The following is a 26,873-nucleotide window of genomic DNA, read 5'->3' on the forward strand; positions in this document are numbered from 1 at the left end:
TGTAAGTACAATAGTTATATCCCAATTGATTTATTTTACCATTATACGGTGTCAAGCCTGATTCCCCACTCTGGCACTTTGAATGCAGAAGGTGGGGGCCCGCAAGGATTCTAAAAATTAATACTGGCCACTCCAGGCTTGTATTAAACTCCCAAGGTTACAGCTTTTCTCTGACCTTCGCTTGGTAAATGCTGCCACCACCCAAATGCAAAAACATCCCTTGGGCCCAGGAAGGAGCACTTGGGAATTCCTCCCTGGGGTGTACCCTCAAGCCCTTTCACCGCCCCCTCCCGGGAAGAGCTGAGAAAGAAAACAAAAGGAAATCAGCTGTTGCCACCAGCTAATTAAACCACATGTGCACAAACCGCCTCAAAAATCCAATCCTGTTCTTAAAAAAGGTAAATTTTATTAAAAACAAAATAAAGAAAATACATCTGGAACTTAGGCTTTTTGCTAGATCTTAAAAGAAACCATGACAAGGATTAAGCATCAAGACTAGCTCTCTTGAGGTTCAGCTTAAAGGTTACCAGCAAAACAAAAGCACCTGGGGGTTAGCACAGAGTCGTCCACAAGTCTTACAGAAAATAAAAGAAATAAACCTAATCCCGTCTTTCTAGACATTTCCTGGTCTATTTCCGTATTTGGGTAGTTCTAGGTATAATCGGATGATTTCCATACCTGGCAAAAAGCTTTTTATGGCACAGTCGTAGCCCTGACTTTGCCCTGTCCCCTCTCTCTGGAGAACAACCCCAGAACACACAGGGGAAGTTTTTTTCCCCCATTTTAAAAAGTTCTAGCCTTCCCATTGGCTCTTTTGGTCAGGTGCCCTCTCCCTTTCCTTTACCTGGGGGATTTTTAAACCCTTTACAGGTGAAGCAAGCAGCCACCAAGAGGGACTTTATAGCTAACTGGCTGGGTGTCCATAAAAGGGAGCTACCCCCTCCCCCCGGTTCATTTATCACACAGGGTAACAATGAGAAAGTCAGCAATCCCTCAGTAACGGTGTGTTGTGACACTTTCCTATTTTGTCTGATTTTGTAAGTAAGTAGTTTTGAAGTGAGGTGAAACTTGGGGCACACAAGACAAACCAGACTCCTGAAAGGGGCACAGTGGTGGGGAAAGGTTGAGAGCCGCAGCTCCAAGTCAGTCCAGACAGAACAGGAGATGCTGACAAAAACAATCGCCAGGAGCAGGGATTGGAATAAAATGGGATTTGGGTGCAATAGGAGAGAACGGCTGGAAGGGAGGGAGAGAGGGAGGGATAGATAGATAGATAGAGGGGGGTGTGGGATAGAAAGAAGGGGTGTGTGGGGATAGATTAGAAAGAAGGGGTGTGAGGATAGATCGAAGGGGTGTGTGGGGACAGATAGAGAGACAGACAGACTAGGGTGACCAGATGTCCTGATCTGATAGGGACAGTCCTGATTTTGGGGTCTTTTTCTTCTATAGGCTCCTATTACCCCCCCCATCCCGATATTTCCCACTTGCTGTCCGGTCACCCGGAGACAGAGGCGCGCTAGGCTCCCTGCCGCGAGTCCCAGAGGCGGCAGCTCCCGGGGTGACGGTGGGATACTCTTGGCTCGCCGGCGCTGGTCCCCTCCTTCCAGCACAAACCCACCCGCCGCCCCAAGTCCCGGCTCGGGGCCGCCCGACAGCCCGGCCCGGCCCGCACCCGCGAGCTCCGGCTGCGACACCTCCGGGCCGCCCGGCTCCGGCGGCAGCGAAGGGGTTAATCTCCCGGCGGGCGGGCGGGAGACTCGCTGCCTGGCGCTGCGGGCCCGCGGCTGGCTGGCTCCTGTCACCGGGTCCCCGGGTGGGTCCCCGCCCCGCTGGTGCCTGCCCCAGGCCGGCGAGGGAGCGCGGCCAGCGCCTGAGCCCGCGGCTGCAGGATCGGGGCCGCCCCAGCGCCATGGCCGAGTTCCCGGCCAAAGTCCGCACCCAGACCAGCACCCCGGCGGGGGCGCCCGGCCCGGCCCGCGGCGCGCTCCCCAACCTCGCCCTGGATCGCGGCTTCCTCCGCTCCTTCCTCGGGCTGCTCATGATGGTGGAGCTGGTGAGTACCCGGCACCGGGGGAGGGGCTGGCAAGGGGGCTGCTCCCCCAGGAGGGAGGTGGGGGGGGCTCAGCTCTGACCCCCCCCCCCCCCGCCAGACACAGGTACGAGGCACCTGGTGTGTGGGGCCAACCCCCACCTCCTTCCCTCCAGCCCTTTGTGCGAACGCCCTGACCCCCCACCCCCAGCTCCAGCCCGACGTGTTGTGCAGGGAGCCGGGGCTGCAAACAGATCCCAGTCCCTGGGGCTGGGAGCCCCCCGCTCTCAGCCCCCTGCCCGCCTGTCTGGGCACTTTCACCGCCTCCCCTCCCCGCCGGCAGCCTTGGTTTCGATGGTGAAATTCACCAGGGAGCCTCTGTGCCTCCCCGGGGTAGGAGCTGCAGGAGCGGAGCCGCTGCTGGGGGAGACACGCCTGAGCCTGCGGCTGCTGCAGCCTTTGTGACTCAGGTGCTTCCAGGGGGCACCCAACCACCAGGGTGTCACGTGACCCAGAGTCCCCCTTTTCTGGGGACAACTCTTGACATTCTAAAAATGGGGCCCTTTCTGCCCTCATTTCAAAACAAAGTTTGAACAAATGCCTAGAGGTGGGGGCACAAATACCCAGCCCTTCCGTGCACTGGAGAGTTTTACAGCTCCATGATTGCATTAGGGAAACGAGCAAACTCAGTGGCCCCAACCTCGACCAATTACAGCAAGGTAAGTGCACAGGCTGGGCCAGACTGTTGTTTGTTTGTTAAATAGGTAATAGCTAGTTAGAGGGCAGCGTACTAGGGGTATTTTTAAAGCTTGACAGAATTAGATGTGTGGTTTGACATGTAATGATGGGAGAAGAGTCTATAAAAGTATGAATGGCTTGATTCCCCGCTCATGGTGTGAATCCGGAATAAGTCCAGTGGCACTGCACTGTAGTAAAATCACAGTGAGAACAGCTGAACGCCTTAGAAAAATTGTGGGCCTGATGCTGATCTAATTGGTGCTTGTTTTACACTAATGTAACTCCACCGACTTCAGCAAGTTACTGCTGGTTTACATGAGTTCAAGTGAAAACAGAACCAAGATTTCACTGCTCCAGGCCAGAGTTGCAACAGTGTAACAGAGGAAAACTTGGGCCCAGCATATTATCATGGTGTTACATAATGACCCAGTGTGCTGTGAACTGGTTATTTTCATGCACCACCTCTGGGTTGCATTCTGATTGTGAAGCATGAAAGGTTGTTTAGTCAATCAGGTCAGTTGATTAACTAAAATTAACCACACATAGCTGGTTGCAAAGCAGTGGAACAGGTACCCTAGTAACACATTCTGCGACCTTTGCCCTTTGGAGCGGAGGAGGGGTTATGGGTAGCAGCAGGGGCGGCTCTAGCAATTTCACCGCCCCAAGCACGGCGGCGCGCCGCAGGGGGCGCGCTGGCGGTCGCCGGTCCCGCGGCTCCGGTGGACCTCCTGCAGACATGCCTGCGGAGGGTCCGCTGGTCCCGCGGCTCCAGTGGAGCATCCGCAGGCATGCCTGCGGGAGGTCCACCGGAGCCGCGGGACCAGCGGACCCTCTGCAGGCACGTCCACCGGAGCCGCCTGCTGCCCTCCCGGCGACCGGCAGAGAGCCCCCCGGCATGCCACCCGAAGCACGCACTTGGCGTGCTGGGGCCTGGAGCCGGCCCTGGGTAATAGCACCTCCAACCAGACTTTCAGCTGTCTCCTGCTTCAAAGCACGTTTCAGTGTTCAGAGTCTCTACATGAGGAGAGCAGTAGCCGGAATATGGTGGTAGCTGGAGAACCTTGAAACAGAGAATTGCTCCGGTTGGCTTCCCATGGAAAATAGACACTGGAGTCTTTATAAAGTACCAGCCACTGTGACCAAATTAGAGACAAACATGAAGGACCCTTTTTTTTTAAAGTGTACAGTCTCATAATATGACAAAAGAACTTGTTTGCTCCCTACATCACCACCAAATCACACGTACATTTTGTACTGAAAGATCAGCAGCCGGAAGAAAAGCATATCATGAGGAATAAGAGGTAAAGCTTTAAAGAGATTTCATGCTGATAATATTCACCTCCTATAGTAATGAAGATCACTCTAAATGGCATAAGAAACTCCATTAAACAGGTACTAAATTACACTCGGTTCCTTGACAATCTGACATGGAGTTAGATCAAGAAACACCTTTGGAAGATCTTTGTGAGAGGAAGTATGAGCTTCTCTTAATCTGAAAGAGGGCTGTAGTGTTTAGAGGTCACATCACACCCCCATTCAGTCTAATACCTCTGCCAGTGCCCCTTCCTCCCAGTCTTTCTACCCACTCAGATGTGTGAATCGGTTCCCTTTCCTAGGATCTGGGAGCCTAGGACTCTTTAAACGCCAGGGGAAATTGTCAGGATAAAAATCCATCCATTAAAATGATTCCTTGGCCCTGTGACCACCTCAGATGAGTTTTTTTATTACTTGCTCACCCACAGGGTCTATTCCACCACGCACCCCCCAGCCCCAAATGGAACTAGATGAGTCACTTTTACTTTCCAATTCCCTGGCACTAGCAGATGCTGCTGGTTTTTATTTTACTAAGCTGGACCCTAGACCATTCAGGGCTTGGAAGATTAAAACCAGCCCCTTGATCGGCACCCAGGAGTGAACAGGTAGCCAGTGTAGAATGCTGAGCGGATTATCAGTGTAACGAAGTATCCATGTATACCTTCAACAGCAACTTGTGAATGCTCTTCCAAGGTAACACCAAATAGAGGGAGTGGCAATACTCTAGTGAGGAGGGGTAGAGGCCAGGACCGCTGTGACAAGGCCCATCTCCCAGAGGAGGGTCTGCAGATTCCTGGCCAACCTTAGATCATTCCTTGCCCAGGCCTGGGAGTGTCTGAGCAATGATGGGCTGAGTAAGTGCCTTGGCTGTGGGCTGTATCGGAAACGTGAAGGCAATAGACTTCCAAGAGCGGGTGCAGGCTCAGCCCACCCACGTTCCCTGCAGTGCTTGCCCCTGCCAATCAGCGTCACTTCCATCCTGAGTGGACTTTGCTCTCATCCTCACCCCCACCCTGGGGAAAACAGAGCCTGCAGTGCTGGGATTCCGTGAAAAGGGACCCCCCTGCTCCTCCCTGCCCTCCCAGGGGCTGTACATACACATGGAACGGGACTGAGGACCGAGGGGAGGACAGTTCCCACCAGGTCCTCACAGAGAGGACAGTGCAAGCCCTTTGTAAGGCCACTGCTCTCAGACCATGCTGGTGCCAGAGAGGAGGCAAGAAAATGACATGGTCCAGGGCATTGCAGACCTGAGATACCAAGCCTGGACTCCTTACCTGTACCCATAGCTAGGAGAGCCTCTCTCACATCAGCCATAGCCACACTGTCTGTGCCATAGCTCCATAAGAACAGCCAGCCTGGGTCAGGCCAAAGGTCCAGCTAGCCCAGTATCCTGTCTTCCGACAGTGGCCAATACCAGTTGTGCCATAGGGAATGAACAGAACAGGGAATCCTCAAGTGATCCATCCCCCGTCGCTCATTCCCAGCTTCTGGCAAACAGAGGCTAGGGACACCATCCCTGCCCATCCTGGCTAATAGCCATTGACGGACCTGTCCTCCAGGAACTTATCTAGTTCTTTTTTAAACCCTCTTATGGTCTTGGCCTTCACAACATCCTGTGGCAAACAATTCCACAGGTTGACTGTGTGTTGTGTGAAGAAATACTTCCTTTTGTTTGTTTTAAACCGGCTGCCTATCAATTTCATTTGATAACCCCTAGTTCTTGTGTTATGAGGAGGAGTAAATAACACTTCCTGATTTACTTTCTCCACACCAGCCATGATTTTATAGACCTCTATCCTCTTCCCCCATTAGTCATCTCTTTTCTAAGCTGAAAAGTCCCAGTCTTGTTAATCTCTCCTCATACGGAAGCCATTCATAAGAACGGCCGCACTGCGTCAGACCAAAGATCCATCTAACCCAGTATCCTAGCTTCCAACATCCTGTCTGCCATCCATCTCCACTGTTAAAGTCAGACTCAGGACTCACAATTTGTTAGACCACTCTGTTTTATTCAGAGGTGAAAGTAAGCCAGCACACCGTGCCGGACCGCATCGGCTTCTGTGGCTGGGATTTGAAGGGCTCTGCGGGGAGACCCAAGCCCTTTAAATCCCAGCCCGAAGCTCTGGCAGCCGGGCTGGGGTTGGCATTTAAAGGGCTCCTCCGAGCTTCCCGCTGTGGCAGGGAGCCTGGAGGAGCCCTTTAAATTCTGGCCCCGGCCCTCCACAGCGGCCGGGCAGGGCCGGGAGGCGGAGAACTCGGGCGGGCTGGGGCTGGCATTTAAAGGGCCTGGAGCTCCACGGTGGCTGGAGCCTCAAGCCCTTTAGTTCGCCCCAGGGGCTACCAGCCACCTCTGCAGCTGGGAGCCCCCTGGGTGATTTAAAGGCCCTGGGACTCCCAGCCTCTTCCGGATGAGGCCACACACCCTCCAGGACTCCAGCCATACCGGTAAGTCCTGTGAGTTACTTTCACCCCTGGTTTTATTAGCACAGCGCGCTGCTAATACACCCAGATAATGTGACTGCTCTCCAAGACCCACACTACCTTATTTATACAGATAAAAAGGGTGCAACCTTAACAAGAGGACAAAGAAAGCAGAACTGACACGTTTACCTGAGACTAGACATACATCGTTAATTTCCTTACTAACTTTTACCAATCTCCGGTTAATGTTTCACCATTAGCTTAAGTGGACTCATTGTTTATGCCTTAATGTTTCTTTTCCTGACACCTGTATTTCAACATTTTTTATTTCTGCTTAAAGGTACAGACAGCATTTCTTTAATCCATTCTATTTTTACAATATAATTCATTCTACTTTCACACCACCCTCTGACAAACAGAGGCTAGGGACACCATTCCTTACCCATCCTGCTAATAGCCAAACCTCTACTCATTTTTGTTGCCCTTTTCTGAACCTTTTCCAAGTCCAGTATATCTTTACTGAGTTGCGGCGACCACACCTGCATGCAGTATTCAAGGTGTGGGTGTACCATGGATTTATATAGAGGCAATAGGATCTTCTCTATCCCTTCCCTAATGATTCCCAACATTGTTTGTTTTTTGAGTGCCGCTGCACATTGAGTGGATGGTTTCAGAGAACTATCCACAATGACGCCGAGATCTCTTTCTTGAGTGGCACCAATGAAACCAGATTGTGAGGGGGTCTGGAATACAGAGCGAACTGGAGCGGCCCTGCTTTCTCAGGAACGTGTCAAACAGGAGGATTCCAAAGTGCTTTGTGGGCCCCAGACAAGAACTATTTGCTCACCAACAAAATGCAACCACCTCTGCAGTGGAATGTGGCAGCTGTGCAATAGCGTGCAGTAATTCTACACAGTAGTTGAGGATAGGAAGTAAAGAAGCAGTAAGTTATCCAATTGATAGGAGAAGGGCAATTTTAAGCAGGCAAGATGAAATTAGGTAAACTGGAAGTTGGCTAGGACTTCAATCAAATCTAGGTGTTTGTCATTAGCAGGGGCGGCTCCAGGCACCAGCACGCCAAGCGCGGAGGGTCCTCTGGTCCCGCGGCTTCGGCAGACCTCCCACAACTCACGGGAGCAGCGGACCCTCTGCAGGCAAGCCACCGAAGGCAGCCTGCCGGCCGTGCTTGGGGCAACAAAATGCCTAGAGCCGCCCCTGGTCATTAGCCCCATTATAGTAACAAAAATGCCATGTGATCTTTAATCCGCACAAGCGGTCAGGGCCTCAGTCTTCTATCTCATTCACAAAACAGCACCTTCAATGGCACACAGCTTTTCACACCAGTTAGGGGCATTGCTCCAGTGCTGCGTTAGAAGGGAAAAGATTTGCCTCCCTAGTAACACCTCTCCCTAGTTTCCTTGTCAGCTTCCTATCAAACCACTCACCCGGCCCCATGCCGCTTAGTTTATGATCCCAGCCCAAGGTGGAGGAGTGACCGGTGTAAGACACAAGCCCTTTAGCCAAGGAAAACATTCAAGGGAGGCCCAACCAAAGCCAGAACCGAGATACACAGATTGTACTAAGCACCAACACCCCAAGCAGCACGTGATTAAGAAACAAAGGCCACATCCTGCCCCAGTGAAGTCAGTGGGATCATGACTGGGCCATAAGGACCATGAGGCTTAAATCTGGAGTATTTTATTTGTATTGTATCCATGGGGGATTTGTTCTCCTCCCCCCTGATCTCAAAGTGAAGTTTGATCAAAATCAGCAAGAAGGATCACACACAAACCGCAGGTTACTCCCGGGTCTAATGTAAACCGTATAACAGCTACCAGAAAACCTTAAGACCTGCAGGGACCCTTCAGTAAATTGGAACCAAGTTTTGATTTTGTGATGAAATGCCGGTGCAGTTCAAACAATGGGAGTAGCAGGGAGAGAATCTCCCTAGGGCAGCAGTCCAGCACATATGGCGGATGCCCTGAATCTAGGTTTCCAGAAGCATAAAGGGCCTGATTTTCTAACATGTGTCCACAGAATTGTGCATGTAAAAGTGTGCACGCAATGCCGGGCCTGATTTGCGTGTGCAGTCACAGAAACTGTGCATGCCAAAGCTCAGTGCACATGCCCAGTCCTGGTGCTTCTCTGTTAAATCAGGTGCTTGCTTCGTGCCCAACTTCACCGCCATGTTTTAGAACATCAGGTCCCCAAACCATTTTTGGTGCCCATGGAACGTCATCCTGCGCTGACATCACACCGGCACTGTGCCAAGAGGCTGCAACACAAAATGTGCCCATCTGGCGTTGTGGGTTGGTCCTAGCGGCCAGCGTTTAAAAGGCAGCAGCCATAGGTAGGGGCCACAGTTCCGAGATGTCGTGAAGAAGGTAGGCTAGAGGTGGAGCTTACACGAAGCTCGACAACTGTTCTGTAGCGTCTCCTGCTTCCTGAACTCTTTGTGAGGGATTTTTTTCTAATGCATATTTTGCAATCACGAGTGTTGGAAATTGATGTGAAAAAAAGAAGGCATTGTCCAGACCGAGGCGAGAGCAGGGCCTTTGTACTCCAGAAGGACAATGACTTTTGTGTTCTGGTGGTTCTTTCTGGACAATAAGCAATGAAGACTTACGTAGCATCTGTGGTGGTAAATCAAGGCCCCAGCCAGCTGCTTTCAAAGGATCGTTCTCCTCTGTGTCAATGGATGTAGAGTCGTCCGTCAGACCCAGTTATCTCAGAACCAGAGACGAGTCTGAATCAGGACCCTGCCGGGCCTAACGCAGGGAAAGTTCCCATCTGGATCCATACTGCACAGCTGACCCCTATCTCGGATATGGGCTGATCCAATACCCAGGAGCCAAACGTGCCCGAACTTTGGGAATAGTCTGGTCCAAACTTTGCTGCTCAGGCCTGTCTCCGGAATGAATAATGCAGCCCCAGAATGATGTAATAGTCATTGACTTGAATAATAAACAGTGGATCATGCAATTAAATATCGTTATCATTCAGCAAAGATGGGGCTGTGCAAAGGGATCTGGTGTGGGAAATATCCTCACTGGGCATTAGGATCCACCCGATTAAATCAGTCAACCTAAGTGAGAACGTTGAGCCTTCAAATGGTTTGATATTAGGGCCTGGTTTGTGCTGGATGCCATCTCTGAAAGCCAACCTCCTCCCGCCAGCCCAAGATAACACCTGCATGAACCGTTTAACTCACAGCCCGGCACCTGGCATTGCTCTCTGGTTTGGCATAGCAGGGATTCTATGTAGGCCTTTAGTATCTTGCCTGGCACTCCCAGTTCCATGGAAATAATCTGCTCCTTCCAGCCATTCTTCGCTAGCTGGATCCGCTGCGCTCATTAAGCCAGTCCTCCAAATGCAACGGACACATGGCCAAGTTAGGATCTCGTGTTCTCAGGTGCAGTGGCCGGGAGGCCAGTACTGACCATGCGTTGATACCAAGGTCTGAATTTGGCTCAAAGTGCTTTGCCAGATTCTTCTTGGATGCCATGAACAGCTTTATCAATGCGAAGGGATGAAATAGTGAACAGGAAAATTTAGGCTGACTATTAGGGATAATGTCTGAACTGAGAGCCTCCCAAGGAAGAAATGGAAGCCCCTATTCATCTGGGACATTTAAGACCAAGTTGGACAAGGCTCTGGAACACAAAGTTAGGAACAATCCTGCACTGGCAGGGAGATGGATTGGAGGACCTTTTCCACCTCGAATTTTAGGGCCCAATCCTAAAGACGGACTGCGTGAAAAGTTGAATAAGGATCTCACGATTTGGCATTAGAAAGTTTTTATATCGTTCTTCTTGATTGTTCTCCAGCAGCGCCAAACCCTATCAAGATCAGAACTCAATTGTGTTAGGTGCTGTACAGTCACACAGTGAGCAAGACTTCCTGTCCCAAAGACCTAGACAAGTGGGGGGCGGGAAGGGGTTGCCCAAAGGTGCAAAGTGACTCGCCCAAAGTAGGTCAGTGGCAGAGTCAGGAACAGAACCCAGGCCTCCCAATTCCAAGGCCAAGCACCTACCCACTGAACAACCCTGCCTCAATGAGGGCCTCTTCATTCTAGGTGCTAAAAACAAACTGGGTGAGCAAAGGCACTTCCGTTTGCCTCACCTCTGTTAGTTCTGAGATTGCACCGAGTGCTTGGCAGCAGCACAGGCCTGGGTGGAGCGTCTGATCACTTTCTGTGCAGTGAACGGCCTAATCAGCTGCTGCTTTATCAGTAGTTTGCTAGGCGCTGCCCCAGGCAAAGCAGGTGTTAAATCATCCTGAACTTTCTGGTGTGACTGGGGTGGGGTAATTACTGTGGGGAACCAGGGCTCTGAATGTCAGATAACCGAGAGGCAAGGTAGGTGACGTCATATCTTTTAGGGGGTGGAAAAGATATGGCCTCACCCATATCCTCATATCCTGGGACCTTGTCTCTCATATCCTGGGACCCACGCTGCAGATAACACAGCATAAGTAGGTGAAAAGCCTCTTCCGAAGATCAGTTATAAGAACGTGCAGTGGGAAGGAAAGTTAATCCATTATTTTCTGACCGGGTTGGGAGGGAAACAAACCCTGGTATTGGTGAAGGGGTGTGGGGAGGATGGGAAAATGTGCCTTTAAGCACTGAGCCTGGGTGGAGTGTGCGTGTGTGTGTTATTAAATCAGCCGGAACAAACTCCCCCGGGAGTTTGTCTATAAACACCTCCCAGCTGAGCCTTGGTTGCTGCCGGCCTGCAGCGTCCAGGGCCCTTCCAGACCAGGGAGCTCCCAAGATGCGTTTGTTCTCTGGTACCTGGCTGGCAGACGGGACTCGCAGGGCTGCTGAGCGTCCGGGGTACCAAAGGGGAGGAAAACGCGCTACGGAGGCTGGGGCTACAAGTCCGATAAGGCAGCAGGCCCCGCAGGGAGCCCATCCCCACGTGCAGTGGGGTTTGTTGCTGAGGTCACGTGGGGGGCTTAGGAGCATTGCTCCACGGAGGGGCAGCCTGGGCGTGTGGCACTCCCTGAGGGTTCCCCGAGGGAAGGAAGTTCAGCTGGCGGCACCACCCGTCTCTCAGGCAGAGGAGAAGAATCGGTTGCCCTGACAAATCTGCCAGGGGGATGGGGCAGGTGCTGCACTGAGGGTTGCCAGTTTTGGTTGGACGTATTCCCGGAGGTTTCATCACATGTGATCTTTAAAATTAATCTTTAATTCCTGGAGCCTCCCGGGCACTCCTAGAGGCTCGAGGACAATCCTGGAGGGTTGGCAACCCTAGCTGCCACCAGCGAGGCCTGGAGACAATGGTCAGGCTGGACACCCAACGGCCCAACCACCACCTGGAGCGGAGAGCAGGGGACGTGCTGGAAATTCCACCGCTTTGCTTTGCGGCACCAGCTGCAGGATTAGCCTCTGGCTAGGAGGGGCCAGAGAAACGGGAAGCTCCACTCCCATCTCTAGCTGCTGGAAGGGAGGAGAAGCTGCTTGTCCCTTCTTCCCCTCTCCCACCTCCTGGTCTCAGCTACGCTACATCTCCCTGAGAGCCTCCTGCAAGGAGGAGGGGGAGAAGAAAGCAGGGCCCCCCTACTTTACTGCTCCCCAGCCTCAGCTTTGTGGGTCCTCCGCCCTCAAAAATAGCTCCAGTGCCTGCCGAGATGGGAGTGGGTGTGGATGCATGTGAACACAGATGTAGGAGTGCCTGCCTGTTGTATGCACTTATGCACATGTATGTGGACACGTATGTAGGAGCTGGGTGTGAGGACAAGCAACGAGCAGACAGCTTCTCCAGTCAGGCAGCGGGGCCTGGGAGCTCTCGCTCTTTAGAGAGCGGAAGGAAGGCACAGTGGAGACCCTGCAGAGACTGAGCCAACTTGGACAAAGGCGCAGGAAGCAGCCGGTGAGCTCCCAGGCCTCGCCAGGTGTGGAGGAGGGGGCAGGGGAAGACAATGGGACCCGGGTCCCCAGAGAGGGCTCCTGTTTCCTGGCGGGGGGAGGGGCGGAGCGAGCTGGCGCAGGGATAACCATGGAAACAGGCTGCAGGTCCCCAGGTGGAGGGTGGGGTATTGCTCAGGCCAGAGCCCAGCAGGGCAATAAGGACAGAAATCGCTGAGGCTGGGGCTGACGCACGGAGATGCCCCCCAGTGACGAGGCAGATACTGGGGCGTGGCAAACGTCACTGTTGTAACAGAGTCGCAGGCCCGATGCAGATGCGGGGGGAGGATTCTTTAGGCAGACGCCTGGGGCTGTAATTAGGGCGAGCGATGGGATGAAATTGTGAAAAGGAACATTTAGCCGGAATATTCGGCATAACATCTTAACAACGAGCCCCCCCGGGAAGGCCAGAGCCGTCCTAAAGTTTCGGCGAGTTCAGATCTGCGGTTTGGGCTCATCTGTCAGATCTCGCAGCAAAGACCTATAGGGCCTGATTTGGCATTGAAATCAACGGTGCAGAATAGCTCACCCTCACGTTAAGCTAATGACCCAGTAAGTCCTCATCAGTAGCATTTCCTTCAAACATAGTCCTTAGTCCTTCGCTCTCTATCGTGCCCATCCTCCTGAGTGAAGGAATCCCATGTGCTTTACAGATGGTACAAGTAAGAAATGCAGCTAGTTCTGGGGTGGAAACACAGCAGCTGTTCTAGTCAGTGACAGTGGGTTTTTATAAGTTTAAAGGAAGAAGAAGGGCTAAATAATATCTCTCTGTGAAACAGCGGGGGTAGGGGAGAGTTGGAATTCAGACAGCGGGCCGGGAACATCATTGATTTACTCACCCTGTGACGTAGCTAGGGCACATGATTGGCACCCCCAACTCTTGCAAAAAGAGTGCTGTGGGCCGCTTGTGCTCACTGAAGATCCAGGACCTTGGTTTGGCATTTCCCCTGAAGACTGGTTGGTACTGAACCAATGCCCCAGCACGGTGGGTAGTGCACGCCAGCAGCAGTGCCCTGCCGCCCAATGCTGGGGCACTGGTTCAGTCCTGGCTCAGAGGGAAGCATGCCATCGCTAGGGCGGGTCTCCGCATCCCCCGGGAGGGCTCCTGGCCCAGTACTGGCTGGCACAACCCTGTTTGGTTTTACAAATTTGGAGTTTTAATTAAGAAATTGAGTTAAAAAAAATATCAACCAGAATTTCCTCTGTCAACACAAAGCCTGATTCTCCTGCACTGGTGTAAACCGAGAGTAACTCCGCTGAAGCTGAAAGGTGTAAACTGGTGTAAGAGAGGAGAATCAGGTCTCTAATTCTCTTACTGCTTCGATGTGGACTGAGCTGCTCAGCAAGGCCAGAAAGCAAATGTCCAGAGGGACTCGCTTTCAGCCTTGAGAGCTGGGGTTGCTCACACTAGAGCGGGCTGAGCAGGGCCGGCTCGAGGTTTTTTGCCGCCCCAAGCTCAGGTGGGGCTGGAAGTGATGTCACCTTCTCCCAGCGCCTGCAGGGGCTTTACCCCCTCCCCCGCCCGGCCGCGCGGAGAGACCCCGATATAAGGGGTGGCACAAGGCAGCACAGCAGCCAGTGCACAGATGAGGCAGCGCAGCGCCAGCTCCCCAGCAGGACTCACCCTCTCCTCCCCAGGTAGCACTGGGCCCTGGCAGCTCAGTATCCCGGGGCTGGGGCTCCCCGCTGCGGCCGGGGGCACGGCGCCTTCGCCCCGTCTAAGTGGCGCAGCTCCGAGAGTGCAACTGCCCCGAAAAAAGAGCAGGGCTGGAATGTGGCCCCTGGAAATGTGCCGCCCCAAGCACCGTGCTTGCTTTGCTGGTGCCTAGAGCCAGTCCTGGGGCAGAGAGCAGAGGGAGTGAGTACAAACTCGCAGTGCTCAGCGGAAGGCAGTGCTCAGAGAGGCCGTGATCAATAAATGAATTAGGAGACTGTCATCACCCTGCCCAACAGGCAGCAGCGCTCAGCTGTGTCGATTACGTGAGGGAGGTCAAGGAGAGCTCGCCAAAGCATGGCAAAGGCGGATAAGTAGAAGCTATTATTTGTGTTACAGTAATGCCTAGAACAAAAACCAGTGGATTCTCTGTTTGTACAGCACCTTGCACAATGGGCTCTTGGGCCATGCTTAGGGCTCTTAGGCACTGTGGTAATACAGAGCATAATAATAGTGCAAGGCGCTGTACATGCCATGTCCCTGTCCCAAAGAGGTTGCCATCTAAATAAAAAAAAAAGTGGAAGGGGAAACTGAGGCACAGAGCGGGGCTGTGACTCACCCAAGGTCCCTCAGCAGGTCGGTGGCAGAGCCAGGAAGAGACCCCAGGAAGTACGGCGACTGCTGACAGAATCATAACTCACCGGCAAGTAGATTCAGAATCCTGCATGAACGCTTGGATCAGGCCCATCAGTGAAACAGCTTGTCAGGCAGGTGTGTCTAGATTAAAAGCTAATGAAGAGCTCTTCATTGTGCATGGAGGGCTCCTCCTCTACAGCGTATGTTGTACTCACCCCTGCTTCAACCCAGGTCTTACGGTCCCCCCTTCTGTTCCTCCTCCTTTATTATTCAGTGGGTGACAAGCGTGACTAATGTTTGACTGGCTATTATAGCCCCTTTGTGTTCCACCGGCCTTTCATTGCTTCAGGACTATATTTCCTGAGGTCTCAAGAGTGTCATTTAAACCAAAGTGGGGCAAGGTGTTAGTTTAGACTATAAAGCCCTAAATCAAACTGAGCCAAGCGACCAGAGGGAAACCAGCTTCAGCTGAGCTCAGTGACAGGACGCAGGGCAGGAGCAGAGCTGCTGCCTTCCCCCGAGATAGAAGAGCTCAGCTGGTGGGGAGGCAGGGCCTTTGGAATTCTCCCCCCAGGGCTGTACTGAAATCAAAACAATTCCGAGCGCTCGGCACCCCTAGAGCTCAGCGTGGCCAAGCACTGCTAGCTCCATTTTACTGGGGGAAACTGAGGCACAGAGCAGTGAAGTGACTGACTTGCTAGGGTCCCATTGAGTCAGTGGCAGAGATGGGAGAAGAACTCTAGTCTCCTGAGGCCTAGTCTGATGCCCTCACCACTAGACAACACTATCTCCCTATCCTGGGCACACTCTCCAGCCCCCCGTTACACCTCTGGCTTCCAACAGGCTGTTTGATTGTCAGGGGCTTTGCTGTATGTATTGTTCATTCCTGCTCTGGTTACTCATCAAGGCAGGCCTGGGTCGAGCGCAGCCTGTAGTGACTATTGCATGTAGGGTGACCAGGCGTCTGGTTTTCGACCGGCGCACCGCCAACCGGGCCATTCAAAGTCTGGTCAGCCGTGCTGCGGAGCTAAGGCAGGCTAGTTCCTACCTGCTCTGGCTCTGCGCTGCGCCCCGGAAGTGGCCAGCAGGTCGAGTTCCTAGGTGGGGGGTGGGGAGGGCCCCAGGGGGCTCCGTGCGCTGCCCCTGCCCTGAGCACCGGCTCCGCACTCCCATTGGCGGCAGGGGCAGTGGCTGTGGGTGAGAGCAGCGCACAGAGCTGCCTGCTGCGCCTCCGCCTAGGAGCTGGACCTGCTGCTGGCTGCTTCCACGGTACAGTGCGGACTCGGGACCTGATTCTGGTACATCTTTCCAAACAAAGGGTGGCAAAGGATCTGTAGGGACCTTGTGCGCGGGGGGCTGGCAAAGGAAAGCAGCCGCCATGAAGACAGAAGTTCTAGAAGGGAACCGGGCTGCAATAAGCGAAAGCTGCAGGAAGAGACAAAACGACAAATACAATGTTCCCAATGGTGTGATGGAAACACTGTCAGGGGCTGCAGCATCACTGGGTTTCTCCCGAGATGTAACTACACACAGGGGTGTTTTCTCAGCCAGCGGCACCCTCAGCCCCTCACCCCACCCCCAGCTTCCTGCCAAGGACCCACCATTCCGTCCCTTCCTCTGCATTTCTAACGCACCTTTCCCCGCGGCATCTAGGCAGGAGACATCGCGGAGCTGAGATCTCCCGGCCCCTTCCTCATTTTACGCCAATTCCCAAGCAGAAAAAGTTGCCCCCAGTTTTAACTAAATTGACTTGAGAACCAGCTCTAGTTAGAGAGGTGTGGCCCCTGGCCATAGTCACATTTAAGCCAGTTCACCCTTTGCTTATAAACAATGCAGATTCAGTCAGTAAATTACTGCCTGGCATAGGTACGGTCTCAGCCCTCTCCGCCCCCAGGGGAATGATCCTGGCCTGCTCCCTTGGTGTGGGGAAACCCATGTGAAGAGTGATTTGTTTGAGGACCTGTCAGGGGGTGCTCCACTCACTGCTGGTCTGGCGCCTCCTCCTGGTCACTCAGGGGATTAGTTCTCAAGGCAGACGCCCCCTTGCACACCATCCCTCTGCCTCACCCTCTGGTCTGCAGCTCCTCTCTCACTCCAGGACCCTCAGCGTCTCCTCCATGATTTAGCCCTCCAGCCAGGTCGCTCGGTTTGCCCCCTTCCAGGGTACAGTCCATCAGTGGTCCTAGGCAGTCTTCCCCTTCGCTGCCTCGCCCTCGGTCGCTGGTAGGGGAAACCGGCTCTGCCCTCTTCTCCGGGTTCCAGTCCAGGGACCCTCTGCTCAGCGGTTCTGGGCTTTCCTCGCTCAGCCCTCACGGCCCCTTCTCTGCACTGGGTCCTACCCTCTGGTTCCCCTCCTCTCTCTGGGGTGCACCAGCTCCTCCAGACTAGCTCCCTGCAGCCCCCAAACACCCTCCCTCTTCCCAGGGAGAAACTGCCCTTTCTCAGCAGCCTTGTCTGCGGCCTGTTCCTGGCTTTATAGGCCCGGCCTAGTCCTGCACAGGTGAGCCTCTCTCCAGCCAGCTACCTCTGGTCCAAAGCTCCCGTTTGCGGATTAGCCGTGCAAGGGCTGGGTGGGCCCAGTGGGTGGAGCTCACCCCACTACGGGGCCCTTTCCTTATACAGCCCGTGTTTTCATAGTCTTCCCCTCCTGCCGATTTCCACACCGTTTACTGTGCAAGCCTCTCGGACAAGCTCCTGTCTGCCTCCCGGCACTTCAGAGGGGATTCCTGCCGTGCCTCAGGCTCACCCTTCCCCTCCCCAGAGCCGATGCACCTGCGTTTACACGGTGCGCTCGGGTAAGATACCCCCACTGCCCCAAGGAGCTTCCAAGCCAAGTCAGACAAGCCACACGCACAAGACAGCGGGTCAAGGAGAGGGAGGAGGTGAGGAGTCCTCGTGCTGAGAGAAAAGCAGGATGGGAGATGGAGAAGATGCTGGTGTTAAGGAGGAATTTGGAGGAGGAGAGAGAGGGTTGTTGAGGGGAGAGGGACTGACTGTTCTAAGTCCTATGGGACGGTATGAAGCTGAGACTGGGAAAAAGAACCAGGATGGAGGTTTGGGGAGAATAGAGGGATTGAGAGGGGAAAATGAGAGCAGGTGGGGCATGATTACATGGGACCAGCTTGGCGAGGGTAGATTGAGATCACTGGCTATGAAGTGTTATGTCAATATCAGCCGTTATGACTAGTCATTATTCTGGTGAGTAACACTGATCAATAACAGGAGGGAATCTCAAGGTCACTGACAGAAAACAAGTAAGGAGGCCAACCCTACAGGGCTGGAGGGAACTCCTTTCATTAAAGCACCCAGCCGACCCCCGCAGGTTTAAGTAATCACTGTCACAGTCTATAATATAGTTATGAGAAACCCAAGTGGGGAAGAGACCGTGGGAAAGTGCCATGCCCATTGCAGGGCTTGATTTCACACCGTGATCATGCCACCTACCTTCCCTGGGGTCAGATCAACCCAACACACCTCACTGGAGAGTCCAGCCTCTAAAACGAGCCACAGGATTGACAATAGATTCCATCCCCCTGAAAGAAATGTTAACAGTAACCTGGAAAGGAGGAGAAATTGAGAGTTTTGTGCCATTTTAGCTTCATTGTGATATTTGAATAAGGGCTCAAATGGTTTTCATGCTTGATTTTTACATTAGATATTGAGGTCTTCCTGAAAAACTCTATGGACAACTTGTATGATTATATCACATCACAGGTACCGGGCAATTAAACCTGACTAATTGAGAGGGGAAGGGATTTACATGCAGACTGCTGAAAGCCATTTGTCTAGTTTGTTTTTTGTTAACACATCATTTAACTCAAATGTTTAAACAAACAGTTGGGAGAGAAGATCTCATTGTTAAAGAGCCAACATCCCCATCCCATCAAATAAACCAGATCTGAGGTCTCAGAAGAGTTTTCCAGCAAAGCCAGGGAAAGTCTAGGCTTGACATTCCAGATATATATCTACAAAGCTTAAGCAGGAAGCACTTGCAAACAATGAATGCACATTAACTGAGGGCTGGATCCTGCTCCCCTTCATATCAATGGCAAATCTCCCTGAAAGAAGAATTGTAAAGATTTCTTTGTTTCCTTCCTATTAACCACTTTTTCCTTTCTGTTCCACAGGTACTTGGCTTGCTGGTGTGGGCTCTCATTGCCAGTACATATTACCAACCCATTCCCGCATATGGCTGGGTGATGTTTGTAGCCGTCTTTTTCTGGCTGGTAACAGTCATTCTGTTTGTGATGTATCTACTGCAGCTTCAGATGAAGCTCTACATGATTCCCTGGTCTGTTGTGGTAAGCCCCTGTAGCTGCAGATAAATGGTGTATTTCACAAGGGAAATCATTCCACATTAAATGTTTCATGGGGCTGACGATTAGATGTACCCTGTCAGAATCAATCTTAGAACGTTTTCTGCATCCAACATACCTGTGTCTCGTAATGTTATTTGATTTTAACTGGACCCGTCAATTACTGAGACATTGCTTTTAAAAAGCCATATGAAAAGTGTCCCTCTAGCCCTTCACTAGAGAGATGGGAGGAGTTCTCCCATCTGTGTAATTAATAACCCAGCTCCCCAAGAGGTGGTCGCTAGGTTGATGGACGACTTCTTCTATCAACCTATGGCTGCCTACACTGAGGGTCAGCTTAACTACCTCACTCACCATGTGGACTTTTCACACCCCTGAGCGACGTAGCTGGGTTGACTTACATTTTGAGTATAAACCTCCATGCACTCTAACTTGCATTGAAATTAACGCTAAATTCAGCTTCCTTCAAAACACAAGGGGCTTCACTGTCCTCTCCGGTGCCAGTTTCACACTCGTGTAATGCCATTAATACAAACCAGGTGCAGCTGCACTGAAGTCACACCTGCTTTATATCACTGTATACCACTGAGGGGGATCCGGCACAAGGTTACCAAACAGGGGCTTGTGGGTATTAGAAAACGTGCACAAGTTAATCAGTTTAGTCACACCAATCCCACCTCTAAGGGCGCTGCACGTACAAAGGTTTAAGCCACATGTTTAGCAGTTTAGCTTAAGCTAAACTCACATAAATGCATAAATGCAGTTAATGGTTTGTACTGGTGAAACTATAGCAATTGAATGACACCAGTGCAAATGTTCTAGTTTTAAACCAGGCCTAGGAAAGGATAAAGTTTTGCAGGGAATAGACACATTTCACTAGGCTTCTAAAAAGCCTTTTACAGTGGAAAGTAAAGGGCATATTGTGATTGGTGAGGCTTCAATAAACAGTAAATAACTCAGCTGGTTTTAATGAGATGGCTGTAAGTTTACTCCAGCGTTATTGGAGTTCTTTGAATATTGGCCCGAACAGGCTGTGGGTTAGGCCTCAGAGCAATATTAGGGATTAACCTTCAACCTCTGCATCCAGCTTTCATGTCAGGAATCTGGTAGGTGCTGGAACAATTTGTACAGTGGGGGAGGCTGAGAGTCATTGACCCAAACTGTAAACCCTGCATATGATGGAGACACCTTCAAGCCAGGGGGTGCAGCAGCCCCCCCACAGCAGCACCTGTGGAATCTAGGCAAAAGCAACTCTGTGTTGCAACCCTCTTAGTTGTGGGAGTTGATGGACTGTTCACAATCAAGGCAAATATAGCAGTGGAACTAGACCACTATAGAGACCAGCATGGAGGCACAGACGGTGCCCTGACAGAGGAGAGGCCTGACTCCACTTTTTATATGTCTGGACGGGCTTTTTAAAGAAAGGCAGTAACCCACTAACAGCTCACGTCCACATTCTTGGCATCATGAAAACGCCCTGGAATTGGAGTGGGAGTGTTGATGATGCAAGGAATGCAGGACTGGGCCCCAGAATTAACAAAGGCAAAATAACACGTCCTTGCAGTAGTAAAAAAAAGGGCTGCAGAGCCCAGGAGTGCATTGGACTGGCCCATATCAGGCATGGAGCGAGTGCTCCTCTCTGCAGAACGCCAGGCAGGTTCCCTGGGCAATGCCATAAGCGAAATGGGAAAGATATGCTGTCCTGTTAATTACCTGCATAGGCGCTGCTTACTCCACAGTGGTTCTGTTAGTACCAGTGATGCAGTGTCTTCGTCACGTTCGCCAACCTCATGCACAAATTCTCTCTTCACTAGCTGTTGAGTTTTCTTCTGTCCGTGTCACTGAGTCATGGGGCTTTTAAGAACCACCCCCAAAGCTGCAATATGTCTATGGGATTGCACAGATCGCACTGCAGAAGTCCAGACGCAATTATAAATATGACTTTAACCCTACAGCCAGATTTTTCAAACGCTTCCGGCATGATTTAGTGCAGGGGTTTGCAACCTTTTTCTTTCTGAGGCCCCTCCAACATGCTATAAAAACTCCCCGGCCCGCCTGTGCCACAACAACGGTTTCTCTGCATATAAAAGCCAGGGCCTGTACTGGGGGGTAGCCAGCAGGGCAGTTGCCCAGGGCCCACCCCACAGGGAGCCCCATGAAGCTAAGCCGCTCAGGCTTTGGCTTCAGATCCAGGTGGCGGCGCTCGGGGTGTCATGGCTTCGGCTTTCTGCCCTGGGCCCAGTGAGTCTAATGCCGGCCCCGCTTGGTGGACCCCCTGAGACCTGCTCTTGGCCCCCCCAGCCGCCCTGCTTGAGAACTGCTGACGTAGTGCATGCTTCGTTTGCTCTTGCAAATCAGCAGGGTGAGCACACGTGCTGGATGCATTTGCATAACCTGAGTGTGCACACAACCCACCTGACACCTATTGTGCAAAGGAAACAGCACACTTCAGCTATTTGTGTCATCAGGAGAACATCTACTGCATATTCTATGGACCTACTCAAAACGTCATGCTTCTTCCTCACCCTTTCAAAGGGAGAGGCAGCATGTGCAGGATGTTTCTGGTATGGCCATCAGAAGTGAAGCAGTCAGCAGTGCTCACTTTTAAGGGGTGTTAATTCAGTTGTAGGCATCCAACTGTGCTATAACACAATGCTCCTTGCGTTGGGCCTGGGCTTTCTGATACCATTTGCAAACTCACAGGAGAGAGAGGTGGGGAAACCAGGTCTTGCCTGTCTGCATGAGAATGGGTTTGTCCAACCCAAGATCTTTGCTAAACTCCTCTCTGCCAGGGGTACTGCTAGGGGTGGAGCCCAATGAATTAATATTGTGTGTGTGTCACATTTTCAGAAGGGACCAGTCATTTTGGGTGCCCCATTTGAGACATCTGAAAGGGGCCTGGTTTTCAGACACATCTGAGCAAATCAGAGTGACAGATAAACAAGTAACAGGAAGAAAAGGAAACAGATTGGTCCCTTTGTCATAAAACAGCCCTTTCTTTCCCTAGTTAGTGATATTCAACGCGGCTGCGACTGTCCTGTACGTGACTGCGTTTATTACGTGCTCCGCCGCCGTTCAGTCTCGAATCTGGCTGCCTGGAGACTACAATAAAAGAGCAGCTGCATCAGTAAGTATCGAATGCGGCCCCTGCTTTTCCGGTGTCTCTCTGCCCTGGGACCCTTCTGGACGGGGCTGTATTCACCTAGGCCTTGTCCACGCTACACAATTAAGTTGTCCTACATTAGGGTCGACTCGCAGCCACCGCAGTGATTACTGTGTTTTTTCATGTCCACCCTGCCCTCCTTCGCGGGTGGAGCGCATCACACCGACTGAACAGGGTGGGGGAGCTCCCACCCGGAACCCCGACTGCCCGGTGCTGGGGACACTGCGTCGCCCTAACTACCTTGACCTAAGCGCTGGGTGTCCCTAGCCTCTGTTTGCCAGAAGCTGGGAATGGGCGACAGGGGATGGATAGATGGACCCTTGGTCTGACCCAGCAGGGCCGTGCGTCTGTACCTCTCGTGGAGGTGGAGTCACTAGGTCGGCATAGGGTGCGACTGACATCGGCAGGAACGACACTGATAAGTAGACACAGAGCTAGGTGGACGTGAGCTGCCGTTCGTAGACCCAGCTCTGGCCCTAGAGACCAAATGACTTTTACCTGCCCGAGATCCAAACCAAGCAGGAAAAAGGAGCGAGCCTTTTAGGAAGATGAGTGGCAGTGACCCAGCTGGACAGGACTGTTGGTTCAGCGACGTGTTACCTGGCTGGTGCGTTCCCTCCACAGTCTGTTGCCAGCACGCTCGGCTCTCCGGTGAGAGGCTGTTTTCAAGGTACAGGAGAGCAGTCAGTGTAAAATCCCCTCTCCACAAGCCAGGGAAACTGCTAGCACCTTTCTAGCAAGACCTGCTTCCTCAGAGCGATTTTAGTGTCAACACAGGGTCTGTGCAGTGCGGGTGAGGACATGAGGCCCCACCCACGCTGCTGGTGTCACCAATGAGTTAATGAACCCGGTGAAACCTTTAGTTCCATTTTAGTGGGGTCTCAGAATCAGCTCAAAGAACAACGGCTTTCAGTTTCCCCCGAGCACACGGAGATGACCCTCTACCCAAGCTCTGCAGCATCTCCTCCTGCTGGACAATCCTCTACTCTGCTGGCAAAACACAGCTCCCCCCTACTGCACTATTCCCCACCCACTCCCCTGCAAAATGCCAGCCTCCTTGCTCTGTCCAGTTCTCCCACGGCTGTCTCTGTGCTGTCCTGCATTCTGCTGCCTACCCACAGCCCCCTCTCCCCAGGCTGATACACCAGGTCACTAGCCTCTCCTGCAAATTCCTGCTCAAGCCCAACTTCTGCTGTGATGCCTACGAGAAATCGGTCAGCTAATATTGGTTCACTAGGAGAGCAGCTGGGGAAGAGTTCATGCAAAAACTATAATAAATCCAAACGAGGTCATCCCACCCCCCCAATCATGCTGCGATGGGTTTTCCTTTGCCCCACGCTTCATCTGTTGTCTTAAAGACTAAGCTCTTCAGGGCAATGAGCAGGTTGTCTCATGGGCTTGGACCATGCCTAGCTCACCAGGCAGGCACTACAGCTACATAACTAACAATGAGACATGCCTGCCAGGCCCTCGCCTGTTTGGCTGGGTTAACCAGCTGCAGCCGTGCAGCGCAGCTGGCCTCTCGCTCCTGAGTCCTCCTGCACCCAGCTGTCCTCTCTCAAGGCTCAGCCTCACGTCCTCCTGCTTCTGCCACAGCTGCCACTTTCTCCTGCCCCATTTTACTCTTGGAAAAAAATGGGTTGCTCAGCATGCGGGGGCCAAAACATGATCGAAAAATCATGCTGCAGCCTAAGAGCCTAGGCAACACTATTGTCTAGCTTACGTCCCCACCTTGGGAAAGACCATCCTCCTCCTAACTCTGATAGGTTTCATTGCCATGGCCTGCCAAATGCTGGTAGAACCCTGCTTGGCCATCGTGCATGAGATTATTAAAGGCTTTAAACCACTTTGTTATAGCTGGTTAGATGGGCATCCTGATGGACTCTTCAGAAGGGCCTTTCCGCCCCACCCAGCCAGAAATCTCAGCTCCAGGAGTGGACATTTCCCAAGGGGTCTCACTTGCGTTTGAGAACTTTGGCCCAGACGGTGCCTAATTCTCATTGATGGGCCCTTTGTGGATCTGGTATCAAAATAAGCAGCTTTCAGTCACGCTCAGTGGCTCCTGTTTCTTACCTGTGCCACGCATGTAGGCAGTACCACTAGATGAAGTCTGGTAGAGGGACACAGGTTCCTGCTCTTTAAAAGGATCTTTGCATTGTATGATTGACTTTTAAAAATTCTTTGCATGTTTAAATTGGATGGTATCCCTGCATTTTATGGATAGGAATGGATGGAGCCCCACCGACTCTTTTAGGTGACATTGAAACACACGATTCCCCTTTCACAGCAGGGGGGGAGTTGACACAGTGCTAAGTAACTTACCTGGGCTCCTACAGTGAGTCAGTGGCAGAGGCAGGAATAGGACCCATTGATAGAGCCCATCCCTGCCTTTTGTGCCGAGGCAAGATGCCTGTCTGGATTTGCCCTAAACCAAGCATCCGTCAGACCAGGCATTTATTGGGCAGCTGCTGCTCTGCTAGAATCCATGGCACTCACTTAGCTAAGCCCTGTGCTGGGCAGCGTTAGCATCAAGCGTTAATAATACTCTGCTGCAGAGAAACTAACGGAGCTTTGTCGTGTTGCTCTCTCTTTCAGTTCTTTGCCTGCGTTGTGATGATAGCCTACGGGGCGAGCACGTTCTTCAGCTTCCAGGCATGGAAAGGATTTGGCAGCAATGCAGCAACCAGTCAAGTGACTGACTAACCACCCCTAAGGCCTGGGTCTCCTGAAGGCAGTTTACAGTTGATGGGGTAGGGGTGGGAGGGCTCACTGGATTTGCATTGAGCGAGGGAGCCTCTCATCACTAGGCCTCTCATTCAGATTGACCTAGGTCTGTAGTGGCTGAAAGCCATGACCGGCCAATAGCTGCTTGGTGGCCTACATGAGGGCTGACACGTGGTCTTTTAATGCAGCTTACAGTGGATAAGTGTCCACGGCCCAAAACCCACCACAATTGGCATCCCTGGTGTGGTGAAAGACTGGCCTGGGAGACTGAAGTCCCTGGAATTGGTCTCTTCATGTCAAAGTAGCTTAGGGCTGGGGTCCTCAACCTTCTTCTTGCTGAGCCCTCCCCTGCCTTCCCCCCAACATGCTATAAAAACTCCACGGCCCACCAGTGCCCCAACAACTGTTTTTCTGCACATAAAAGCCAGGGCTGGCGTTAGGGGGGGTAGCAAGCAGGGGAGTTGCCCAGGGCGCCACGCCACAGAGGCCCTGCAAAGCTAAGCTGCTCAGGCTTCGATTTCAGCCCCGGGTGGCAGGGCTCAGAGCCCCGGGCTTCAGCCCTTCACAGCAGGGCTTCGGCTTTCTGCCCTGGACCCCAGAGAGCCTAACATTGGCCCTGCTTGGCAAAACACCTGAAATCTGCTCACAGCCCCCCAGGGGGCTCCGGACCCCTGGTTGAGAACCACTGGCTTACGGGAAGCGTATCCGTGGCCTCCCTAGGGTGCAGCAGTTCTGCCATCCAGAAGATTTCAGTCACCCAGGCCGGCCAATCCAGCACATTTCACTGGCACTAAATTAACTAAAAAACAAACCAAGACTCCTCCCCCAGCCACTTGCAGCTCTACTGTAAATAATGTAAAATTAACTCTTCGGTCGGAGCAAGGGTGGAGTTGTGGGAATGGAAGTTAGGCAATGGTACGAGATTGCAACTGTTATTTTATCGATTTCTAAAATTTGAAGTACAAGTTGTATATTATAAATAAAAATCTTTCTAAACCCAACAGTTGATCAAGGAAGTTTTTAGTAGAAATTTGCTTCCTTCCTGAAAAAACCATTGTAAGGTAAAACTTTGTGCCAAATGGAAAGCAGAGAGATTCACTTGCATAGTAAAGTAGTACTCACCATGAGTAAGGGCATCTTAGCGTTGAAGGCCAGAGGAGCCGACTAGATCATCTTGTTGACCTCCTGTATATCGCAGGCCACCAAGACCGCCCCACACCCACAGAATCTGGTCCCAAGTGTATGGCTATCAAATGCATTGGGTTTGCCCAATGCTGCTTTAATATTTAAATTTAGAGTTAAGGCACAGGTTTGTCACACTTCCTACCTTAGACAGAGAAGGTGAAAGCCTGGCCCCACTGAACTCAGTGGGAGTTTTGCCACAGATATCAATATTTTGGGTGAAATCTGGTCCCACGGAACTGGGGAGAAGATTCAAATCATTAAGCTGCAGACCCCCAGCTGGAGGTGATCTCCAAAAAAGGTAACATGGTGGGTGATCTGGCAATGAAGACATGAGACCAGAGCTCCAGATATTGACTTAAATGGAGCTTTGCCAATTCACACCAGCAGGGGATGTGGCCAGTCTTTAAGGGATTTGTGCAAATGGGAGAGAAGGAAATCCTGAAAATGGCATTGGTAGCCAATCAGATACCGACATCATCCTGGCTTTCCTTTGATATGCTTTGCTTGTGCAGGGTTTTTTAAAAGCTTAAATATAGTTTGGGCTACTCTCTCACTTACAGGGAAAAGAGCTAAACATTATTTTCCTACCTGTTTAGACCAAGCTCTGTCATTCTTCTATATGCAGTTGACTCCAGCGCTAAACTGATTCCAAGTTTCAGGATAAAAATACCAAAAAAAAAAAAAAAAACCCTCAAAAGAAGTTAAGATAAAATCACTTTAGAAACAAATAACTCTATGCATTTGTTTGAGGAAAGAAATACTAAACTCTGAAAAGTAAATCA

General features: G+C 51.9%; 1 protein-coding gene across 2 annotated transcripts; it reads left to right on the forward strand.

Moving 5' to 3' along the window:
• The first annotated feature begins 1,792 nt into the window (after positions 1-1,792).
• Positions 1,793-25,907, forward strand: LOC123349564 (plasmolipin). Of its 2 annotated transcripts, none has more exons than XM_044987724.1 (4): positions 1,793-2,053; positions 18,831-19,004; positions 22,027-22,146; positions 24,778-25,907. In XM_044987724.1, the coding sequence occupies exons 1-4, from the start codon at positions 1,910-1,912 to the stop codon at positions 24,883-24,885; spliced, it is 546 nt and encodes a 181-aa protein (XP_044843659.1). In that variant the 5' UTR covers positions 1,793-1,909; the 3' UTR covers positions 24,886-25,907. The 2 variants fall into 2 exon arrangements, with proteins under 2 accessions (XP_044843659.1, XP_044843660.1); XM_044987725.1 differs by lacking the exon at positions 1,793-2,053 and adding an exon at positions 2,654-2,748.
• Positions 25,908-26,873: the final 966 nt, after the last annotated feature.

Source organism: Mauremys mutica, chromosome 14, assembly GCF_020497125.1.
Source record: "Mauremys mutica isolate MM-2020 ecotype Southern chromosome 14, ASM2049712v1, whole genome shotgun sequence".
Lineage (NCBI taxonomy): Eukaryota > Metazoa > Chordata > Testudines > Geoemydidae > Mauremys > Mauremys mutica.

Bases quoted from the DNA above. Each gene is read 5' to 3' on its own strand.
- LOC123349564 (XM_044987724.1), top strand. From the start codon at position 1,910: ATGGCCGAGTTCCCGGCCAAAGTCCGCACCCAGACCAGCACCCCGGCG. The intron at 2,054-18,830 runs GTGAGTACCCGG...TCTGTTCCACAG, and splicing joins TGCTCATGATGGTGGAGCTG to GTACTTGGCTTGCTGGTGTG. The intron at 22,147-24,777 runs GTAAGTATCGAA...TCTCTCTTTCAG, and splicing joins ATAAAAGAGCAGCTGCATCA to TTCTTTGCCTGCGTTGTGAT.